The sequence below is a fragment of the Amia ocellicauda genome, chromosome 15 (assembly GCF_036373705.1).
Source record: "Amia ocellicauda isolate fAmiCal2 chromosome 15, fAmiCal2.hap1, whole genome shotgun sequence".
Classification (NCBI taxonomy): Eukaryota; Metazoa; Chordata; class Actinopteri; order Amiiformes; family Amiidae; genus Amia; species Amia ocellicauda.
Genome location: NC_089864.1, coordinates 1645130 through 1666795, shown reverse-complemented (window position 1 = coordinate 1666795; position 21666 = coordinate 1645130). Strand labels below are relative to the sequence as shown.

The 21666-nt window shown below is 41.5% G+C and overlaps 1 protein-coding gene across 1 annotated transcript; it reads right to left on the bottom strand.

The window, feature by feature from the left end:
• Positions 1-210: 210 nt before the first annotated feature.
• On the bottom strand, positions 211-10363 carry LOC136771907 (uncharacterized). Its single transcript, XM_066724472.1, has 7 exons — positions 10291-10363; positions 5704-6009; positions 4930-5232; positions 4014-4343; positions 3577-3834; positions 2927-3046; positions 211-1381 (listed from the first exon to the last, which is right to left on the bottom strand). Exons 1-7 carry the CDS (start codon positions 10358-10360, stop codon positions 1341-1343), a joined length of 1428 nt encoding a protein of 475 aa, XP_066580569.1. The 5' UTR covers positions 10361-10363; the 3' UTR covers positions 211-1340.
• Positions 10364-21666: the final 11303 nt, after the last annotated feature.

Sequence of the window (21666 nt, the reverse complement as noted above, 5' to 3'; positions counted from 1 at the left end):
ATTAGAAACCTTTATTGTCCATTAAATTTACATAAAATGGAAATATGTCTTCGGCATTCTGGCAACACAACACAGGACAACAATAAAAAACACCTAAAATACATAAAATACATAAAAATACATTTCCAATAGCAGTGCTCATGGGCTGAAGGGGGAAGGCTTTTTTAATAATATAATATAATATATAATATATATATATATATATATATAAATAATATAATTGTTCAAAATAGCCACCGCAGAGGGCACAAATGATTTTTTGTACCCATTCTTCCGGGCTAATGGGACCTTGAGCCGAGCTCCAAAGACCCTCGGTCTCATATCTCTCCCCTAGGACTGTGTGGCGCCTAGTTGTGTGTGTGGAGAAGTGCAGTCACACAGGTAAGTCTTTAAAGAAGGAATCAGCCAGACAGGTGGGGTTGTGAGTCCAGGTCCGCACAGGGATTGCAGGGGATGCACAGCTCCAACACCTGCCTTTTCATCAAACTGACTGTGAGAGAACAAAAAGTAAGGAATGAAATAATTCAAACAGTGAATATTAAATGTAAAAGACGAAGTGATTTGTATTCAAGCATAACAAAAACACGTGAATATAAGATACAAATGAAAACCAAACACAGCACAGACAAAATCACGTCTGTGACATTTCCTCTGTGGGGATCAAGAAGTATTTATTGGAAAAACAGAATCATCATCATCATTGTTGTCTTTAAAAATCACAACAAAATAATATGCAGTTAAATCAAGGCATTTGAAAACAGCTACAGCAGAGCCCTAGTTATCTATCTAAAAACAAACCGATGCAGAGAGACATCACATAGACAGATATGGCATTCAATCCCAATTTCAACAGTGCCTTATTGGTAGGGTTATACAGGTACACTATTTAGACTATATTTACACTAAACCACACAGATATAATAAGGTAATGTGAATAGTGTCAATGCAAACATAAACACACAAACATTTTTTATGATATAGTTTCTGAGTAGATGTTAGAATATATCAGGTTATTTTCACACACAATTTACCAACTTATACAGTTGGGTTTTGACTGCAGCAATCTCTTGCTCAAGAGTACAACAGCAGACAACAGTGCCCCCATCCAGGGATTGAACCCATGACCTTCCACTCCCGAGTCCAGAGCCCTGACCGCTACTTCACACTAAATAAAACATTAACAGTGTAATCTGTCTTGGGAATATGTTTCATAATGGAAACCACAGCATTATGTGTATTTCACAGGAACAAAAATTAGCAACATTTGCCCAGGAATTGTCCGGAACTGTTTTCACTCATCATCGAGGGCAGAGGGAGGAGATAGCGGGGTGGACAGGAAATCAGCCATGTGAGGTCATCTCCATCCATTGTGGCACTGCTTCTGTGGGGCCCAATCAGAGTAGAGTATAGTCAGGAGGAGGCAAGGGATCATTGGACAAGCAGCACCATTATTGTGGTGATTAGATTTAATACAAACATACATGGTACATCTCCATCTCTCTGTGTATATACTTATGTGTATGTGAAGAGGCCCCAAATACCCCCCCCCCCCCCGTACACGGGGTTACCAAAGATCACATAGAGAGACCAGCTTCTAGCGGTTTGTACCAGATGCATCTCTCTGCAGACACACAGTGTCGTGGTGTGTGTGTTAAGCTGTTGTGCGAGCCCGTAGGGGTTTTCCAATGTATCTGATTATTCCTTGCGTCTACTAAAGCCCCTGCTTCGCGGAGAATGTCAATGACTAATATATGTGTGTGCATATACAGACGGGTGACAAATTAAAGTAAAAACCTGAATAAATGAGAGGAGGAACATAACGAATGCAGATGCCTCCGAACAGGTGTACTGCATGATACAATTGAGCAATTAACATCCTATCATGCACTGTGGCATGTATAAAAATGCTGAGCAGGCCCAGTTGACCTCAATTTTGGATCAAGATGGCAAGAGGAAAGGATCTCAGTGACTTTGAAAGAGGGGTCATTATTGGGGCACAAATGGCATGAGCTTCAGTCACAAAGACACTCAACTGGCTAGTATCCACGACAAGTGGGACACCAAAAGAACGGGACAGGCCTGACTGCTGGACCACTACAGTGAGGGGGTCCAGAGGTGCTGTTATGCTGTGGGGGACATTTTCTTGGCATGGTTTGGGTCCACCTGTCCCCTTAGAGGGGTCACTGCAAATCATGACAAAGTGATTCTGAGTGATCACCTTTATCCTGTGGTGACACATTTCTGTCCTGATGGGAGTGTCTCTTCCAGGATGACAATGCCCATCCACAGGGCACGAGGGTCACTGAATGGTGTGATGAGTATGAAAATGATGTGAATCATATGCTATGGCCTTCACAGTCACCAGATCTCAACCCAATTGAACACCTATGGGAGATTTTGGACCGACGTGTTAGACAGCGCTCTCCACTACCATCATCAAAACCCCAAAACTTCTTTTGGAAGAATGGTGTCCATCCCTCCAGTAGAGTTCAGGGACTCATACAATCTGTGCCAAAAAGCATTGATGCTGTTCTGGGGCTCGTGGTGCCAAACACCTTACTGAGACACTTTATGGTGGTTTTCCTTTCATTTGTCACCCGTCTGTATATGATCAGAAATTGGCTTGAACTGTGTCATTGCAGTGTCCAGCCTGTAGGACAGTCCCACTCCACACTGACCGCTCTGCTCTGTCACTGCAGTATCCAGCCTGTAGGACAGTCCTGCTGCACACTGACTGCTCTGCTCTGTCACTGCAGTATCCAGCCTGTAGGACAGTCCTGCTGCACACTGACTGCTCTGCTCTGTAACTGCAGTGTCCGGCCTGTAGGACAGTCCTGCTCCACACTGACCACTCTGCTCTGTCACTGCAGTGTCCGGCCTGTAGGACAGTCCTGCTCCACACTGGCCACTCTGCTCTTTTACTCACCTGTCTGTCTGCTGCTCCTCCTCTTGGTGTAAACCACGGCTCCAGTGACCAGAGGGGCGATCAGAGCGATGAAGAACATAGTCAGTCTCACCGCCAGCTCCACTGCAGACCCTGCCAAACCTGAAACGGAGGCAGCTTTATTATATTATGTTAAAATTATGTTACCTTACATTACATTAGGATACACAGAGTACTGTAGAAACTCTGAATGCCCACTCCAGTCAGAGCAGAGCCCTCCACTGTGCAGTACACCTCTTCTAGGACACCTCCAGAAATGTAAACCAACTATTAATTACTGAGCAAAGTTATAGAGATAGATAACTGTTCATTATTTCTGCCCAAGAAAACAGCTTATCAATATTATAGCTTCAATCAGGACAGTAATGTTCAACATTAACAATCATATATAGTGTGTCCTCAATGGACAGAAGAGGTCTTTAGAGGCAGAGGTGACATTAGAGGATTGAGATAATAGTTCTTCTGGGTGAAGTTGGTGATGACAACTCATCTCTTATTTCAGAGCCGTGATCTCAGTGTTATTGAAGCTCAATCCATTGAAGTCACTACAGACAGGAAAATGGCAGATAATGTCCTGTCTCATATCTTGATATGAAGCTCCTCTGTCACTGACTACAGTTCCAGTTCCTCACCTGGTCCAGCCTTAATCTCTGTGGTCCAGTCCTGACTCACTCTCTCCAGCCCCTCCCTCTCCACACTGCACCAAATCCTCTCAGAGCTCTGGGGCTGAAGGACCAGCTGGGAGCTGATGGTGCTCTTGTTATGCTCACTGGCACCGCCCTGCAGACTGTTCCCTGTACTGTTCTTCCAGGTCAGTTCAGTGTTTTCCACACAGTCAAACCCACAGGTGAGGGAGCAGGTCAAGCTGACAGCAAAGCCCTTATGTACATCTGCAATTGGGTTTGAGTTAACTGGAAACACATATATATCTGCATTAATCTGGCTCATTATAAATTATACAACTTCAACATTTTTTATAGTTTAGCAATTAGAAACACAAAATTCATCTTATATTAAATTCCTAATTTCCCTTACAGCTCCTCAAGGATATTATTTGTGGTTGAGTTACCTGACAGTGTGTTCAGAGCAAACCTCCTGTGGGTCTTTTGATACTTTAAGTCCTTGTGTCTCTCACAGCGGTACAGCCCAGCGTCCCTTGTCTGCACATTGTGTATCAGCAGTGAGGAGTTGACTGACATCACCGCTCTCCCACTGTGTGTGTCTTTCCCCCTAAGAGGTGTAATAGACTGGGATAGTAACTCGTAGAGTGTGACTGGAGCGCTGGAAACAGGTTGTCTGTAGGTCCACCGCAGTCTCTCTCCTGGTCCCAGACTGACAGGATCCACACAAGGCAAGAGCAGGAGCCGCCCCACTGTGGAGAACAGCTCGTCTGGAACACCTGCAGACGGTGAAATACATTCATAAATAGTTCTAATTATGAGTAAAAATAGAGGATCATTTCAGTTTCTTATTTTTCTGTTAAAAATTGAAAATACATAAGTTGCATGGCAATCATTTTGCAATAACTTTTTTAATTGACCAGCAAAAGATAAAGAAGAAGATATAACATACATAAGAGGGATTGAACAAGTGGGACAAATTATGAAGCAGAGGTTAAAAAAATACTACGAAGAGATCATGTGCAAGAATAAGAAGAAAATACTCAAAAAATAGAACATTAAGAAGAAGTTAAACATGAACACTGTGATCTCTACCTGAATTACAATATTACAAACCAAAAATACCAACAATGTCTCACTAAGTGAGAAAATACATCAAATGTAGCATCAAAAATCATATGGATAAAAGTAATTAAAATACCAGAAAAAGAAAGGAGAGGAAGATAAACAATAACAACAATCAAAAGCCATGCTAAGAAATAAGCATGTGTTAAGTTGGATAAACACCAGAAAAAGAAAGAAGGAAACAATAAGAAGAGAGTGAAGAAAGAGCAGGATGAAATAAATAAATCACAGAGTCTGTACCTGAGAGTGTAGTGGTGTAGGACTCAGAGGTCTTCATCTCGCCTCGCTCTGTCAGGACACAAGTCCTGCTCTTGTTGTGGTCTGACTGTCGCAGTGTCACTGAGAGATTACTGTGGACTCCCCTGAGCTCTGTGATACTGTATCTGTCTCTCTCGTCCTTCAGTGGGACTCCGCTCTCGTCCCTCCAGGACAGAGTCAGTCCTTGTGTCTCAGAGCAGTTTCCAACCATCCCCCCACAGTCCAGCACACAGCTCAGAGTGATTCTGTCTCCGGCCCTCAGACCCTCAGATGGACTGGCAGAGACTGGAGAACAGAGACAGAGGTAAACTGTTATGCATCTGCAAATATACTCTGGGTTACATCATCCATTATTTTAAATAATGATTAATTTAGATTAAGAAGCATGTTTCATTAAGACTAATTAACTCCTCTTATTGTTTCAGGTCTCAGCCTTGAGAGGGCTGTACAGACTGCAGGTCAGACTGAGAGAAGGTCTGAGTGTCACCATGTGTGTCTGTCCGTTCTCATCTGGAGAGTTTTCTCTGGGCTCAACTCAGTATAGTTTAATCACACTCATTATTAAATAAAAGGTATAAATACTACCAATTAACCTGTATGTGTGTGTGTATAAAGAATGAAGTATGTTTATAATGTGTGTTTATTTTGAACAGCTGTGACACTGCAGTGTGTCATTAACAATTGACACACCGACCCTTGTCAATTAACAGTTAACATTCTTCATTATACAACTCCTGCAGGTCGCTGCACACTTACTGGAGAGCAGGAAGAGAATAACAGTAGATCCAGATTCATAAAAGTGTCCATTGACATGCTGATGACAGGTGTACTCTCCAGTGTCCCGTGTCCTGAGTCTGTCTATGTGCAGATAACGGTTAGACCCCAGTCTCAGTCTGCCAGCTCTGTCTGGATCTGTGTCTGTGATCATCCCACCACGGCTCAGTTCTACAGATGTGTCAGAGCTGTGAGCAAACACCCAGACTATATAGGAGTTGTGATATTCTGTCAGTCCGTCACAAGGCACTGTCACTGAGGCACCCAGAGTGGAGTACAGGAATACAGCTGGGGAGAGAAAGCACAGGAGAACATCACACACACACACACAGTACAGACACACACAGTACAGACACACACAGTACAGACACACACACACACACAGTACAGACACACACAGTACAGACACACACAGTACAGACACACACACAGTACACACACACAGTACACACACACACACACACAGCACAGACACACACACAGTACACACACACACACACACAGCACAGACACACACAGTACAGACACACACACACACAAATACCCAGTGTACACTGAACTAACACACAAAAACATCAAACACACACAGTATACACTGAACTAACACAGTGTAACAAAGTCCAACATCTCACAGACAGTACACACTGAACTAACACAGTGCAACACAGTCCAGCATCACACACACACACACACACACACACACACTGAACTAACAGTGTAACACAGGCCAACATCACACTGTTACGACCCAAAGTGACTGGTGTAAGGGAATGAGGGTGACATAACAAAGAAGACACAAAAGCAGTAGTGAGGTGAGCGCCAAAACAACACTAAGAGTCTACAAAAAGGGTTTATTTACAAAGGGGAGGGGAGTATATACAACTATGTACAACAGTCAAGTCGGACGTGACAATAATAAGACTAAACAAACACACACAGGGGGAAACTACCTGGACAGTGTCTAAGCTAGTCTAGAAGAGTATCCTCTACCTAACTTGTAGTTCTTGGCGACCCTATCTATCTAAAGTAACTAAACTGTCTAACCCTGACAACTAATTCAAAGGGGAGATCACCGCCCCTACCTAAATATCTAATGTGCTTGACAAATACTGTATATAACCCTACGTGCAAACGTGTAAACCCATGGGTATCTCACCTATTTACCTGTTTCCCCCAATCAAAGTCACTAACAGTTTTAAAATGTGACGAACAAAACAGAAAAGAGAACAGTAGGCGATTTTCACAAGGAAACAATAACAGCGGTCATTCAGCACAAACAAACGGTATAGCAACACAATATGTCATTGTTCTGTCGGCTCTACGGAAATGGAGAAACGGGGCATTTAAACAGTAGTCAGAAATGTCAGATTGGAAAGGAAAACGGGACAGTGGAGTTTGAGTGACGGGGATGTGAGCCGGACAACGGCGTACAACAGGGATAGGGAGGCAAACAGAACACAAGGCAAGTACACGTACTATATATATATATATATATATATTAGGGCTAGCACCAAAAAGTCAAATAGTTGACTAATTACAGGTGTTGTCGACCTCAGTTGCTTGTAGTCGACTAATACTAGGTTCACACTACACGATTTCTACAATCCGACCCGATTTTTAGAACAGTGTGCAGCTCACACTTAACGACTATTTTGCACAGAATTGGTCTTGCATCGTGCAGGAGTCACATTACACGATCCCTTAAGTACAGGGGGTCACACACTTCATGACTGATCTGAAATCCTTTAACATGGGGAGCTCCGACACAGCCTCCAAACTCCGCACATCTCACGGAAACACATGATCCATTCAAGACAAGGTAAACAAACATGGACCTGCACATTTTCGTACGTGGTTTAACAAATCCAGGCTAAGTTGATTGGTCCCGTCTTAAACTAATGCTAACTGATATCCGGGATTTTAGTTCTTCCAACACTTATCTCGGATTGAATTAGCTCTGTAGCTTAAGCCAGACTTCGCTGAGGATAAGTGCGTGTTCCCGTTTGGACACGAAAGGACGCTCACTTGCATGTCAAAACTAGGATTTTGGTGAATGCAAAAGAGCTGCTGCCTATTTCAGTGCTTATTATGGAAGGGTGTGCGGAAGCAAAGAATATTCAATTCAAAAACCAGGGAAGAAGGCTTACCTAACTTTAAAAGAATAAACAACATACATCTGATCTTGCTTCTCAGTGACTTGTGGCAACGTAGTGTGCAAGGGAGTAGGTTTGGTTTGAAAATTGGATGGACACAATATTTTTTGTTGTTTGTTGTCAGTGAGAAAAGACTATATCTCTCAAAAATAATTGCAAGCTTGTAGACGGTAGACGGTATTAAAGAGCGCAGAGTGGAGCTGTGGTGTAAAATAAAAAACGCCACTGTAGAAGCTGTATTTTTGCTCTTGAATGTTGACAGTGATTCACTCCATACATCAACACATGGTCGTGCACACACACACACACACACACACACACACACACACACACACATCATGACCCATGTAGCTGTGAAACAACACCGAGCCACCAAAGACATTCCTCCCACTGAAATGTACCCCACTTTTTATATTAACTTTAAATGAACTTAAAAAAAGCCCTAGCCTATATAATATTACATTTATTCAGCCTCCTGAATAGTCAAACTGTCCATTCAATATAATACACATTTTACACTGTTGGAGTTAGCTTTTTACACACCATACAAAACATATCAAGCAAGTGATAAGTTACAAAGGGAGGAAGGAGGATATCAATATATTGACAAGGTGTTAACTAACATAGTACATGTTTGTGGTGTTTTCGGCATAAGAAGGAGAAACCACAATGGATGCCTTAGGATTATATTTATTGCAACTTATTAAAACACATTAGCCGACATTACCGGCGCTTACTATATACCCGCTCATGGGGTCTCTTCAGTCTACTTCCACCTACGGCAGGGACATAGATAGTGGATTATGGTGCAGTCTCCTCACTAGCACTACCTAGTGGTTGCCATATAAAGTCACTATTAAGATAATATTATACTGGTTATATTTATTATTGTGTTTTAAATAGTCACAATATACACCATTTAAGAATGACAGGGTTTTTATTTTATGTTAAAGCGTGAGAATTACCTTTTCCTCCCGAGTCCTCATACACCTTCGCGCCTCAGTGATTAAAAACATGGTCCCTGATGTCAGCCGCGCTGTAAGTGATGCATTATGGGATTTTAAGTTCTCTTGGCTGCTGATTGAGCCCCAAACCAAAGGTAAGGATCTCCAAACACCTACAAATCCCAGGGTGCCACTAAATTTAAAGTGCCAGGACTTCAGGATTCACAACCTAAAGCCGAAGATGATCACATTAGCATTTTGGTTTTCAGGCAGTAGGAGCAACGATCTGGACATAGTTAACTCTTTCTGGAGTGGATAAAATTACTTGACATTTCAGATTTATCAGAATTATTTGTAGGAACAATTCAGCGTTCCCTTAATATTGGTAGGGACATGTCTCTAACTTCCCTACATCTACACCATTGCACCTGATTAATTCTCAGACGCTGGCCATCTGAAGCTTACCAAAAATTACATCTGATCGGACATCCAGGCATTCAACTAGCTCAAGCTAGACTTCGCTCGTAAAAACTGCGTAGGCGGCACAGGGAGCCATTTCACACTTTTGGGAGTTTGACAGTCTGGACCTGGCTACAGACCATCATTCTCATTGCCAAGAGAATAAGCCAAATCAAATCAAATCACATTCTCCCACCCAAACAGAAATCATTAAACTTCTGATATCAATTTGTCAGCATGCATCATTCATATATCTCAATGGAGATAATCATCATCTCACTCACACACACACAGATAGACACACACTCAAAAACACACAGATTTGTAGCTGTGGTTCCATTAGCCTGTGACTTTAAAGACATTGTGTGCTGTTCATTTTGTGCATTATAATTCATCTCCAACACGCACACATACACATACAATCAGATTCTTCCACTCTCAAACACACACACACACAAACACACACTCACACGGACACATACTCTCCACACACAGACTTGTTCACACTCAAACTCCCAATGCCTAACAATGGACTAGCAATCAGTTTTCAACAATATGTGTTTTCTCCTCTTATTTGTGTCTCTGTGGCAGATTCTGTCCAGCTCAGTACCTTGTCCCTTAACCAGCAAGGCACAAACCAACCCCTCAGCAGGAGTGAGCGGGACAAACTGTCAAACTGTCAACACAACTGAACACCAATCTCTGGTTTCAGGGCCTGTCTGATAAATAAGCCTCAGATGCGTTGATCCTCACTGCAATAGTAATATGCAAAACCAGTCCATAAGAATCCACAGAGCTGCCCCCCTGCGAGAGAAATCAGACTCTCAGAAAGTCCCTCTTCCAGTGAGAAAAGTGTCAAAAGCACAGCAGAGACACAGTAACTCAATCAGCACTGTCCACACCCCGAGAGACATTGTCCACACCCTGAGACACCCCAAGAGACACTGTCCACACCCTGAGACACCCCGAGAGACAATGTACACACACTGAGAGACAGCGAGGGCAGCCCTTACCTGTGAGGGGGGCGGCAGTGCTAAGCAGCAGCAGCAGCAGTAGAAGTCCTCTCTCACTGTCCACAGCCATCCTCTCACTGCAGGACGGGTGAGGGGGGACTCTGAATAATATACTGAGCACTGAGAGCTGTGACACAACTTCCTTTACACTGCAGGTCCTGCCAGTTTATGTCTGTTTCCCTTAAACTGAGTGACAATGAAGTGGACAGACTTTTGTGTTCTGCAGAAACTGCCTCCAGTTCTGTGAGGTCATAATTGGACTCACACTCACACACACACTCACACATTTAAACACCTTTACTGCTGGCTCCAATAGGACAGGAGAGGACTGAGTACTAGCAATGATAAGGCATAATGCAGTGAATTCCTAGGTATGGGAGCGGGCATAGGAGAAAACACAGTACAACAAACTCCACTAGACTGACTTCAACATGTTTCATATCTTAAACTAGTAACTGTCACCTCAACCCACGATATAGGAGCTGCTCAGAGTCTGGTTTCCAGGTTCCCCTTAATTTGGGAGGGATTCAATTAAACTTGGCAATTCAAAATTCTCACAAGACAAACACAAAGGACAGTGTGTTTCTTTCACAGACACAGAGGTCAAGAAGAGCACGGATCTGTATATGTTGAGGAAAGATGGCTGTGCATATTGACTCTTGAGAGACAGGGAGGCAGCTGATGGACATGAAGGAGGTAGATGGGCCATGTGGGTCCAGTGACTTCAGAAGAGTTTAGCTTTATTTCAACATCTCTCCCCTTGTGGTGGGGGGGGGGCAGTGACACTACAGATTCAGCTCCACACTAAAGCAGAAGTTCACATTGTGTTTTTTATTTTCTTCCTCTTTGGTCAAGACTCAGCACTGTGTTGCAGCAGACTGCTCTATACCTGTAGAACTGCGGAGAGGGAGCGAGGAGTGTGTGTGTTTGAGAGAGAGAGAGAGAGAGAGAGTAGATGAGACCTTGTATTGTTGGGCACACAGCAGTAATGTAGTAGTATAATATGTTTGTTGAAAACGTACAGTTAAGTATGGTGATTGGGTAATATTGATTACTACGTCCACAATATTGTGTCTGCAAAACTACACATATGAGCCTCGTTGTGTGCCTTGGCAGGACAATGGCATAGAGGTGTACACTATTAATGAGGCGGTATGCATTCGGCAAGTGTCCAATAAGCATGTATTATTATTATTATTGTTATTATTATTATTATTATTATTATTATTATTAATCCTGTTATTATTACTATTATTAGACTCCAATCAATACGTGTAGGCGTGTTACCAGTCAAAACATGTTGTTCTTTATAATTAATATTTCCCACGTTATGTTGTAAGTAAAACCATATATAAAATACTTCAGCCTGTCTTGGGTTTAGAACTATTTGTTAATTCTAATGTAATTCTAATGTAAATTAGATCTTCATGATCTGTTAAGGCTTCATAAAGCATTTATAGGGGATCTTATTATAAAGTGTTACAATTAAGGGATTGTGAGTGGCTGACTAAATTGCCCCGTTTCCCCTGGCTACTTTTAGATGCACCTCAGCATGGCCGTTCGAGTCCAGGGCGTTACCACACGGCCCAGGTGCACCTCCACCTGTACCCAAATGGATTTTCAGGAGGCACTGTTTCATACATTATACCGGCTGAGTCTCAAACTGCTCTGGGGCATGTACTGTTATGTCCCTTATGTAGCCAGACTCAACGCCACTGCGTTTTGAAATTACAGTAATGGTGGCTGCTCTCGATCCGAGAGATGCAGGAGAAACTTTTCCCAAGAAGGAATGTGTGTTTACCTTGGGAAGACTATTACATTTAAGAAGTTATTAATGTAGGTGAAAAGTGCCACACGGGATCAATTGCTTGGAGCAGTAAGATATTTAAAAGTGTTTGAAAAGATCACGAAAATCCTGCTGGAGAAAGGACTACATTGGACTGAAATACAGTGTGCCGTGACAAAATACATTCACTTTTTTTGGTATAAATGCACAGCAAACATGAACGACTATGATGACCATATGTCCTGGATTTAAATTAAATGTCCCAATGTCTTGACAATTCTTTCAAAATAGTTTAATATCCCAGTCCTCTGCATGGCTGGGATTTGTATCACCCAGCTTGATTACCCATTGACTGCTTCATTGCGTGTTTGAGTGATGACTGGGTTTGGCTGCATTGTTGAGGAGGTCACATGGTGGCAGGCGGGAAAATGTGCTTCTTCTTGAGACACTCCTTTGTTGCCTTGGCTGTGTGTTTTGGGTCATTGTCATGCTGGAATACCCATCCACGACCCATTTTCAATGCCCTGGCTGAGGGTTGGAGGTTCTCACCCAAGATTTGATGGTACATGGCCCCGTCCATCGTCCCTTTGATGCGGTGCAGTTGTCCTGACCCCTTAGCAGAAAATAACCCCCAAAGCATAATGTTTCCACCTCCATGTTTGACGGTGGGGATGGTGTTCTTGGGGTCATTCCTCCTCCTCCAAACACGGCGAGTTGAATTGATGCCAAAGAGCTCGATTTTGGTCTCATCTGACCACAACACTTTCACCCAGTTCTGCTCTGAATCATTCAGATGTTCATTGGCAAACTTCAGACGGGCCTGTACATGTGCTTTCTTTAGCAGGGGGACCTTGCGGGCGCTGCAGGATTTCAGTCCTTCACGGCGTAGTGTGTTACCAATTGTTTTCTTGGTGACTATGGTCACAGCTGCCTTGAGATCATTAACAAGATCCTCCCGTGTAGTTCTGGGCTGATTCCTCACCGTTCTCATGATCATTGAAACTCCACGAGGTGAGATCTTGCATGGAGCCCCAGACCGAGGGAGACTGACAGTTATTTTGTGTTTCTTCCATTTGCGAATAATCGCACCAACTGTTGTCACCTTCTCACCAAGCTGCTTGGCGATGGTCTTGTAGCCCATTCCAGCCTTGTGTAGGTCTACAATCTTGTCCCTGACATCCTTGGACAGCTCTTTGGTCTTGGCCATGGTGGAGAGTTTGGAATCTGATTGATTGATTGCTTCTGTGGACAGGTGTCTTTTATACAGGTAACGAGCTGAGATTAGGAGCACTCCCTTTAAGAGAGTGCTCCTAATCTCAGCTCGTTACCTGTATAAAAGACACCTGGGAGCCAGAAATCTTGCAGATTGATAGGGGATCAAATACTTATTTCCCTCATTAACATGCAAATCAATGTATAACTTTTTTGAAATACGTTTTTCTGGATTTTTTTGTTGTTATTCTGTCTCTCACTGTTAAAATACACCTACCATTAAAATTATAGGCTGATCATTTCTTTGTCAGTGGGCAAACGTACAAAATCAGCAGGGGATCAAATACATTTTTCCCTCACTGTATATATGCAGGTAGGGACCCGTGCTATATGTGTAGTATAGGCTCAAGAGGAGATAGGGTTTTGATTAGAGTTTTTGTATGTCTGTTTCTTTTGAGCATGAGCAGTGTCATATCAATAAATCAGCACAATACTGCAGGTTGTTTTCCTGAGCCCCGCCTCTCAGAGCCACCCACAGCGCCACTTATGTTATTTTATATGTTGTTTTATGTTTTAAGTTTTGTGCTTCCCCTCCTTGATAATTGAATGTCTATCTTTTTGAATTTCCTCTGACTATACAGTCACCCTGGGCGTGTGTGTGTGTGTGTGTGGTACTTAAGAGACATACTTCTACATTTAGAGGAAAATATTAGTGTGATTGTATTTTTACTAATGCAACAATCTTTTTGGCAGTTTACTGTTAGTTTTAGGCAAAAAGCATTAAACAGGTTTACTGAATAACAAGGAAAATGACCGACAGAAAGAGCAGCTTCGGACTCTTCAGCAACACAGTGTAAGGCTTCACCTGAAGCAGATCATATGGAATCCATGTCATAATAATATTAATAATGAAGAACAACATATTCATGCATTATGAATGTAGTTATTAACCCCTTTTCATGTATGTTTATCAAGTTCAAAATGTGTAATGTCATATCTGTGGTAATGCCAAGATGACAACCCATATGCACACTGAAGACACAATAATATTATATTAATATTAATTAATATAATTAATCATAATATTAATAATGAAGAACAAAACATTCATGCATTATGAATGTAGTTATTAACCCCTTTTCATGTATGTTTATCAAGTTAAAAATGTGCATGTCATATCTGTGGTAATGCCAAGATGACAACGCACATGCACTCTGAAGATGTAGCTGTCTGTCTCTCTCGATGCTCTCACTTTTTCATTCCTGGAAGGGAATTCATTCATAAACGTTTACAACTACATTAATAATGCATTTCTATTTTTTTCCATCTCCAGGAAATGTTTTATAAACAATTTAATAAATATACCCTGATTATGAAATGTTTTTATTCCCTTATTTCATTGGAATCTGCAGCTGTCTTTTCAGTCAGTGTCCTCCCAATGTTTCACAGGGCAAGTCCTCAGCAGAAACAGCAAACTGCTTCTTGGGACTGTCTGGTCCAGAGTAGAGCCAATGCTGTCTGTTCTTTAGGGCCCAAACTGGCACCAGGCCCAGTGCTGTCTGGACTCTAGGGTCATTATCCACACAGCCAGCGAGAGACAGTGAGAGCAGCCCTTACCTGTGAGGGGGGCAGCAGTGCTGAGCAGCAGCAGCAGCAGTAGAAGTCCTCTCTCACTGTCCACAGCCATCCTCTCACTGCAGGACACTCCAGCACAGACACTCAGACACACAGCAGCAGGGTGTGTGTGTGTGTGTGTGTGTGTGTGTGTGTGTGTGTGATAGTGAGAGTGTATGTGTGTGTGTGTGTGTGTGTGTGTGCGTGTGCGTGTGTGCGTGTGTGATAGTGAGAGTGTATGCATGTGTGTGTGTGTGTGTGTGATAGTGAGAGTGTATGCATGTGTGTGTGTGTGTGTGCGCGTGTGCGTGTGTGCGTGGTGCTCTGGGTTTTATACTGAGAGCTGTGAGCAGGAAAGCTATTTCTGAAACAGTTATTTTCTTTTTGAAAAGCATACTAACAATTTTGAATCACATATGATAAGGCTAACCCTTCTGTGGTTTCATGTATAAAGTGAGAACCCGATGCAATGCCATATAAACAGGAACTTGCCTCACCATGATGGTGCTGTATGAGAGATGTGGAGTCACTATGAGAGAGGCCACGGCTGACCCGACCTACAGGCCAACTGTCACCTAGGGCCTCAGAATATCAAAGGGCCCCTAAAATATGACAGAAATAATATTTATTTACAACAAAAAAATTATCCGACCCAGCGCTTTTGCGCTGCGAACAATATGCCACTACGAGCGGAGTGACAGACGTAGTGCGAGCTGCATAAAAACTAGTGCGGGAGGGGCAGGTGAGGCAGGTGAGGCATGGGGTAGAGCAGGGCTGCAGATGTGAGAGAGAAAGCTGAGGTGGAGAGAGAGAGAGAGGTCATTTTTTAAAAGAGCAGACCCATTGGGTGTAGATAATGAGGACGAGGACAAGAGGCACAAGGTAGAGTCATGTTACAGACGTTATTCATTATCTATTTCACCTCACCTGTCGAGTGATGCTTATATGTGACCTCAATCCATGCAACAAGCTATTTTTTTAACTAATTTTCAATCGGAATTAGTAATTCGTTTTGAAATCAACATAACATACCATGTAAGCAGATAACTAGCCAACCAAATGTTAACGAGCAATGACAGAATGAATGGCCTGCATTAAATGTTTGAAAAAGGTAAAATAAAATACCTGACTCTCTATCACAAAACAGGTCACCAATACCGTATTACCAACACAGGGAAAAGTTGTCAAAAGGTTCTCTATAACTAATTTTGAGTATGTAGTGTTTTCGGATAATAAAACATCTTAATTTTCAATTTCAGTTTTAAAAGTTATAAAATATAACGTCTAAATGCTATAAACAGGATATTTCTTGAAGAGTACTTTTTACTTTAAATGAAGTTCAGTCACTTAATCACAATAGTTGTGTGTCATGCCAGTGCTGAAAGCCGTGATGTTCAGTTCAGTATGAAATAAAGCTCAGGCTTTCCTCTTGTCAAACATGGTGTCATTTCAACACACCTGCTCAAGCAGAGCAACCAGAAGGTGTTTAATTGAGATATATGGCCCCAGAGAAGGCCAAACTCAATCCCAAATTCACAAGTTAATGGCTTAAAAATGATGAAAACACAAGATATGAGATAATCGTATATATATCCTGAAATGGTCTTTTAAAAGTGCTAAATAACTGGTCCGTTTTGGGGGATTTCAAGGTAAGGTGAATTGCTGATGGATGTTTCATGGTTAATTGCAATGCGGACCACACATGTCACGGATTTGTATGCTAAATTTCATGTAAATATAATGGATATAAGTGTAAATTGCTAAGGAGTTTATGAAGAGAATGTCAGCAGAACCTTAACAGTGATTATCTCTGTTTTGTATATTCCAAGTAGTGGGAATTTAAAATGTGCAATATAGTAGTTTCAGAAGTATTTTTGGTGTGGGTGTTTATTACCTAAACTGTTTATCAGTTATTGCTGTTATTATGTGCACTATTTACATTTGTAATTATCTCGCCTATGGCCCTAGCCACGTTCAGGTGCACCTCCCTGTGGCCGGGCTGTAACTGCGCACCTACAATTAGCTGCAGCGTTTCCACTCACAGTGAGAGGTCCAGCGGCCCTGGGATGTGAATTGCACGACAGGTCAAAACACATCCTGCACGCTCGGCATCCTGGGATTTAGTGATTAAAACTGGAGGCTGAAATACCTTAAACATTAAAGTGCAATACACTTTGGACTGAAACGTGTTTACGATATCTAACAGATAAAGAAGAAGCCGGGCCATATTGGAAACATATTTGTATAACAAATTACATCATTTAAAAATATTATATTATTTATTAGAAGTGTTCATTTTGACGTTACTGCTCCCGCGCAGTTAATTTTTTAGCAGCTCTTTTAAACGTGTATTACTTCTCCCTCTATCATGATCCGATTAACATTGACAATAAAGCTTAACTTAAGTATAATAGATAGTTTCCTTATTATTTATCTGTGGGAGAATGAACTGTGGTGCATTATTAAATAACAGTGCCCATGTGTTAAATCTGTCCCGTGTAGCCAGTTAGCATCAAGAAATATGCAGCATGAAATATACAGTCACAGCCTATATATGTAGTTTCTTAAGAGCAACTCATAAATGTACATATAAATACGGCTACAACACTCTGGGATACATAACTTACTCAAACCGTTTTTTCACAAATTCGGTATTACTTTTTCCCCAGTATAACCTTAATAAGCTTAATCAATGTGGCTAAATAAATTAAACTTCAATATTATGCGCGGCATCATTTTTTATTTTGTCTGGGATTCATTTACAAAGGACCTTGCCCTGACACGGTAAGTAATGTTTCATGCAACAGTTTTATTAATTGCCATGTTGGCAAGGTAGAGATGTATTTCTACAGTCATAAAGCGTCTATAATATATACTAGGATTACCATTATGCTAATACTAGTATACATACAGTTCGCGATAATTAGGGTTTAAAATTATTAAAATATTCGCTTCTGCATGCAATTTATCACATAAACACCTGTTAAATAATAATAATAATAAGTTTTATTATTATTATTATTATTATTATTATTATTATTATTATTATGAGTGCAAACGGGAAATCTAAAAACCGGAACATTTAAACTATTTTGAAATTATTTACAACACATCGGGAAATGTAATTTAATGCCAGGACATATGATTCTAGCCCTATTCCCTCCCCTTTCACAAACCACCAACAAATACATACAAAACATGAAATGCAGAAATTACATGCGCTTAGTCCAAACAGCTTGCAAAGAAATAAAGTCAAACTTCAGTCCTAGACTGCAGATAACTCCCTCATTAGCAGTATTAACTGAGATTAGCAAATCCATTCGGCTCTAGATGAGTCAAGATGAGTAACATTGTTACAGAACAGCAAGATATGTCACATTATAACCACAGGGGAATTAGGACCCAAGTGCAGGACAAAGACAAAACCAGGGGAAGGGCTAGAGTGGAAATCCAGCGAACAAAGTCAAAAGGAGATTCCAGGAATTGTGGTAGAAAAACAGGCAAGAAGTCAAGAAAGCAGGGAATCAAGGAAACAGGTGAGAGTCAAAAACACAGGGATTGTACAGATTGAGTCAGACCGCCAAGACTTGCACTAAGAAGGCAAACAAGGCTTCACACTGAAAGCAGCGAGAAGAGGGGTATATATAAAGGAGGCTGATGAGCTGGGAATGAGGAGCAGGTGTGATGATTGCTAATTGACATGGAGATGATAATTCAATGATTACGTGAATAGAGACAGAGCTGAGGAAAGAGACTGATAAACCTGGCCAGGTCGACCTCTGGTGGTGGACTTGGTGATGGTAGGACCAGGGGTGTCACAATTTAATGCCAAATAAATAAATACATCCAAAAGCAATATTGCACAAAACTCCAAACAAGGTTAAACAAAATCCCAGATTAAATCAATAGAAGAAAAAAGGGGAAATTGTGAATTAAACTGTTACTACACCCCCCTCCTTCAGCTTACAGAGTCCGTATTTCCTTAATCAAAACTTGGGAAGGAAAAAGACAAGGCTCCATCCCTTTACAAGAAAAATAGAAAGAGTAACCTGTCTCTAGCTGGTCAGATCTCCAGCTCTCCATGCAGGTCAAGGCAAACTGAGGGGTTTACAATAATTATTATTATTATTTTTTTAAATCTGTTAATTCTTAGTTTTTCCCATACCATAGAAATTAATGCGTTAATAATTTGTTGTCCCTGGAACTGTATAAGTGCTATATTGCAGTGCAGATACTCTGGGTTATTATCTGGAACCCCTTGAGTGAGTTAATGTTGTTGGGGGGACAAGTTGAACTGGGGTACCGCACTGCAGTGGAGAGCACATACTGGGGCGGTGGGAGGAGCCTATAAGTTGGGGTTGGTCCGAGTAGCGCAGGAGAAGCGCAGCGGAGCTGGAGGGCAGCAGCGCAGATCGCCAGGGTCCCTGCAATGGAGAGAGACTGGTGATTTGTACCTACAGAAAAATCATCCTGAAACGTTGATGGATAGATATCCAATCTCAGCCTGAGAACTGGACTTCGCATTCAATCACCCCAAGCTGGACAGAGGAGCGACAGGGAGAACCGGACAGGTTTGTGGAGAAACCACAGTGAGAGTGAGATGCCATGTGAGTAGAGGAAAATCATCTAATTTTATACACATTGTGCAAGATAGTAAGGGCATTATTTCTAATGACAGAAGTAATGACTTCAGTCTGACTTACATGCCATGTATACCCTTTTCCACTGGCAGATCTGAGCCGTGCACAAACCGCAATGGTGCGGCTTGGCGCGGTGCTGCTCGATACCCACTAGTAATTTTGTGGCACAGACCCAGAACCAGGCCGTGGATTTTCAGGCCTGCTCTCTACCCGGGCCGGGGGACGAGTTCACTGAACTCCTTCACGTAGCCCTAGCCTAGCCCATTACCGGGTCTACATACACTACAAATACTTCATACGTTAATAAAATATTCCACAAATACTTAGTCAACGCCTCCTGCTATTTATATACTGGTAAAAGAACCACAGGATTGATCGACATGAGTTTAAATAAATGAATGTGTTACCGTTTCAGCCGGGCCAGTTGGTTTTCTCTTAAATTTAGTACCAAATATAAAGCCAAAATTATTGAGTACAAGCACACTCTCAAGCTCCTGCATTGTCGTCATCTTGAAAGCCCGACTATCTCTCAGCGTCAGACACGCAACTCAACATCCACAGCGCCTGACGTCATCCCCGGGCTCGGGTACTGCAGTGGATACACACCGAAGCCATGCCAGGCCAGCTCGGCTCGGATATGCCGGTGGAAAAAGGGTTGTGACTGGAGTGAAGAAATCCAATAATTTCAACAGGTTTTCTCCATAGCAGTTCTGATCATTTCTTTAAAAATACAAGATTGGCATTTCTGTTTTGGATTTCTAAATAAACTGGGATACTCGCATTAGAAGTCAGGTCACTATTATATTTTTGAGACTGAGATGTTATGGTTTGTGTGTATTTAAATAAGTGATCCCGATTAGTTGATAGCTCTCATTAACATGAAGGGTTTGTTATTTTTCATATCAATGCATTCTGTGCTTAGTCTGTACAGAACTGATTAAATGTGATGCTGACACTAATGGTCTCACTGGGTGTGGCGTATCCAGCTATCCAAAACGGCTAAACACTCATCCAATAACTTCACGATGCGTTAATATGATTAGTGAATAAAGTGTGAAACTGCAACAACACAGAAAGGAAATGTCTCAGTTTACAATGGTAAGCATTTACAATTATACAGATTGTCCCACATACTAATCTGCACTAAATGTAACAAAATACATACATATACCACTGCGTCTGCTAGATAAACACATACGATTCCCCATATAAACAATAAGCTACAGAAAACAAAATGAGTAAATAGCTCTAGCAAGTCGATTGTCAGTTAAGCTAGCATGTAGTAACACATTTTAACACAATCTCAAAAATAACATTAATAATATTAACTCAATAAAATTAATGGATGCTTCCAAACAATGTCACTTACAGACGTTGCTTCTCACAAAGCGAAAGAAGAAGGATGGAGCGGGATATTAATGGAGCTGCCACATGTTCCAAGTAAAGACTTCCTTGAACTCTTACTTCCTGATTCTGACAGTACTGACACACTACTGCAAGCCATCAGAAGGTGGTGCCAAAAATTAAAACTAATGACATTGTGAATTATGTCCAAAACAGACACTATTTTCCCCTTTTTTATTTGTATTTGTTCATAAAATTGAATGTTGAAATTGTAATTGGTAGTATTTACAGTTAAGTTTTGTTTTGCATTACGGTAAATGGAAATGGAAATGTGTTATGAAGTTTTATTGATGAATTAATTGAAAAAGCTTACAGTTTATTAAATGTCTGGTGAGATATTCACGGTGCTTGGTGATACAACAGAGCCTTACTGGATAGAGGCACCGCCATAATTATATTTTTTTAAAAGTATAGCACAAGTTTATAGATTACTCTAGTATAAACTGAAGTTGTTTCCTCAGTTGATTATTATTTTGCAGTACATATTCACATCACCTGCACTTCACTGTTCACATTCATGAGAAATGCTGAGCTCTAAAGATCCCAGGTCCCATATCTCTCCCGTAGGACTGTGTGGCGCCTAGATGTGTTCAGTCACACAGGTAAATCTTTAAAGAAGGAATCGGCCAGACAGGTCGGGTTGTTAGTCCAGGTCAAGCATAACAAAAACATGTGAATATAAGAGATGAATGAAAATCAAACAAAGCATTGACAAAATCA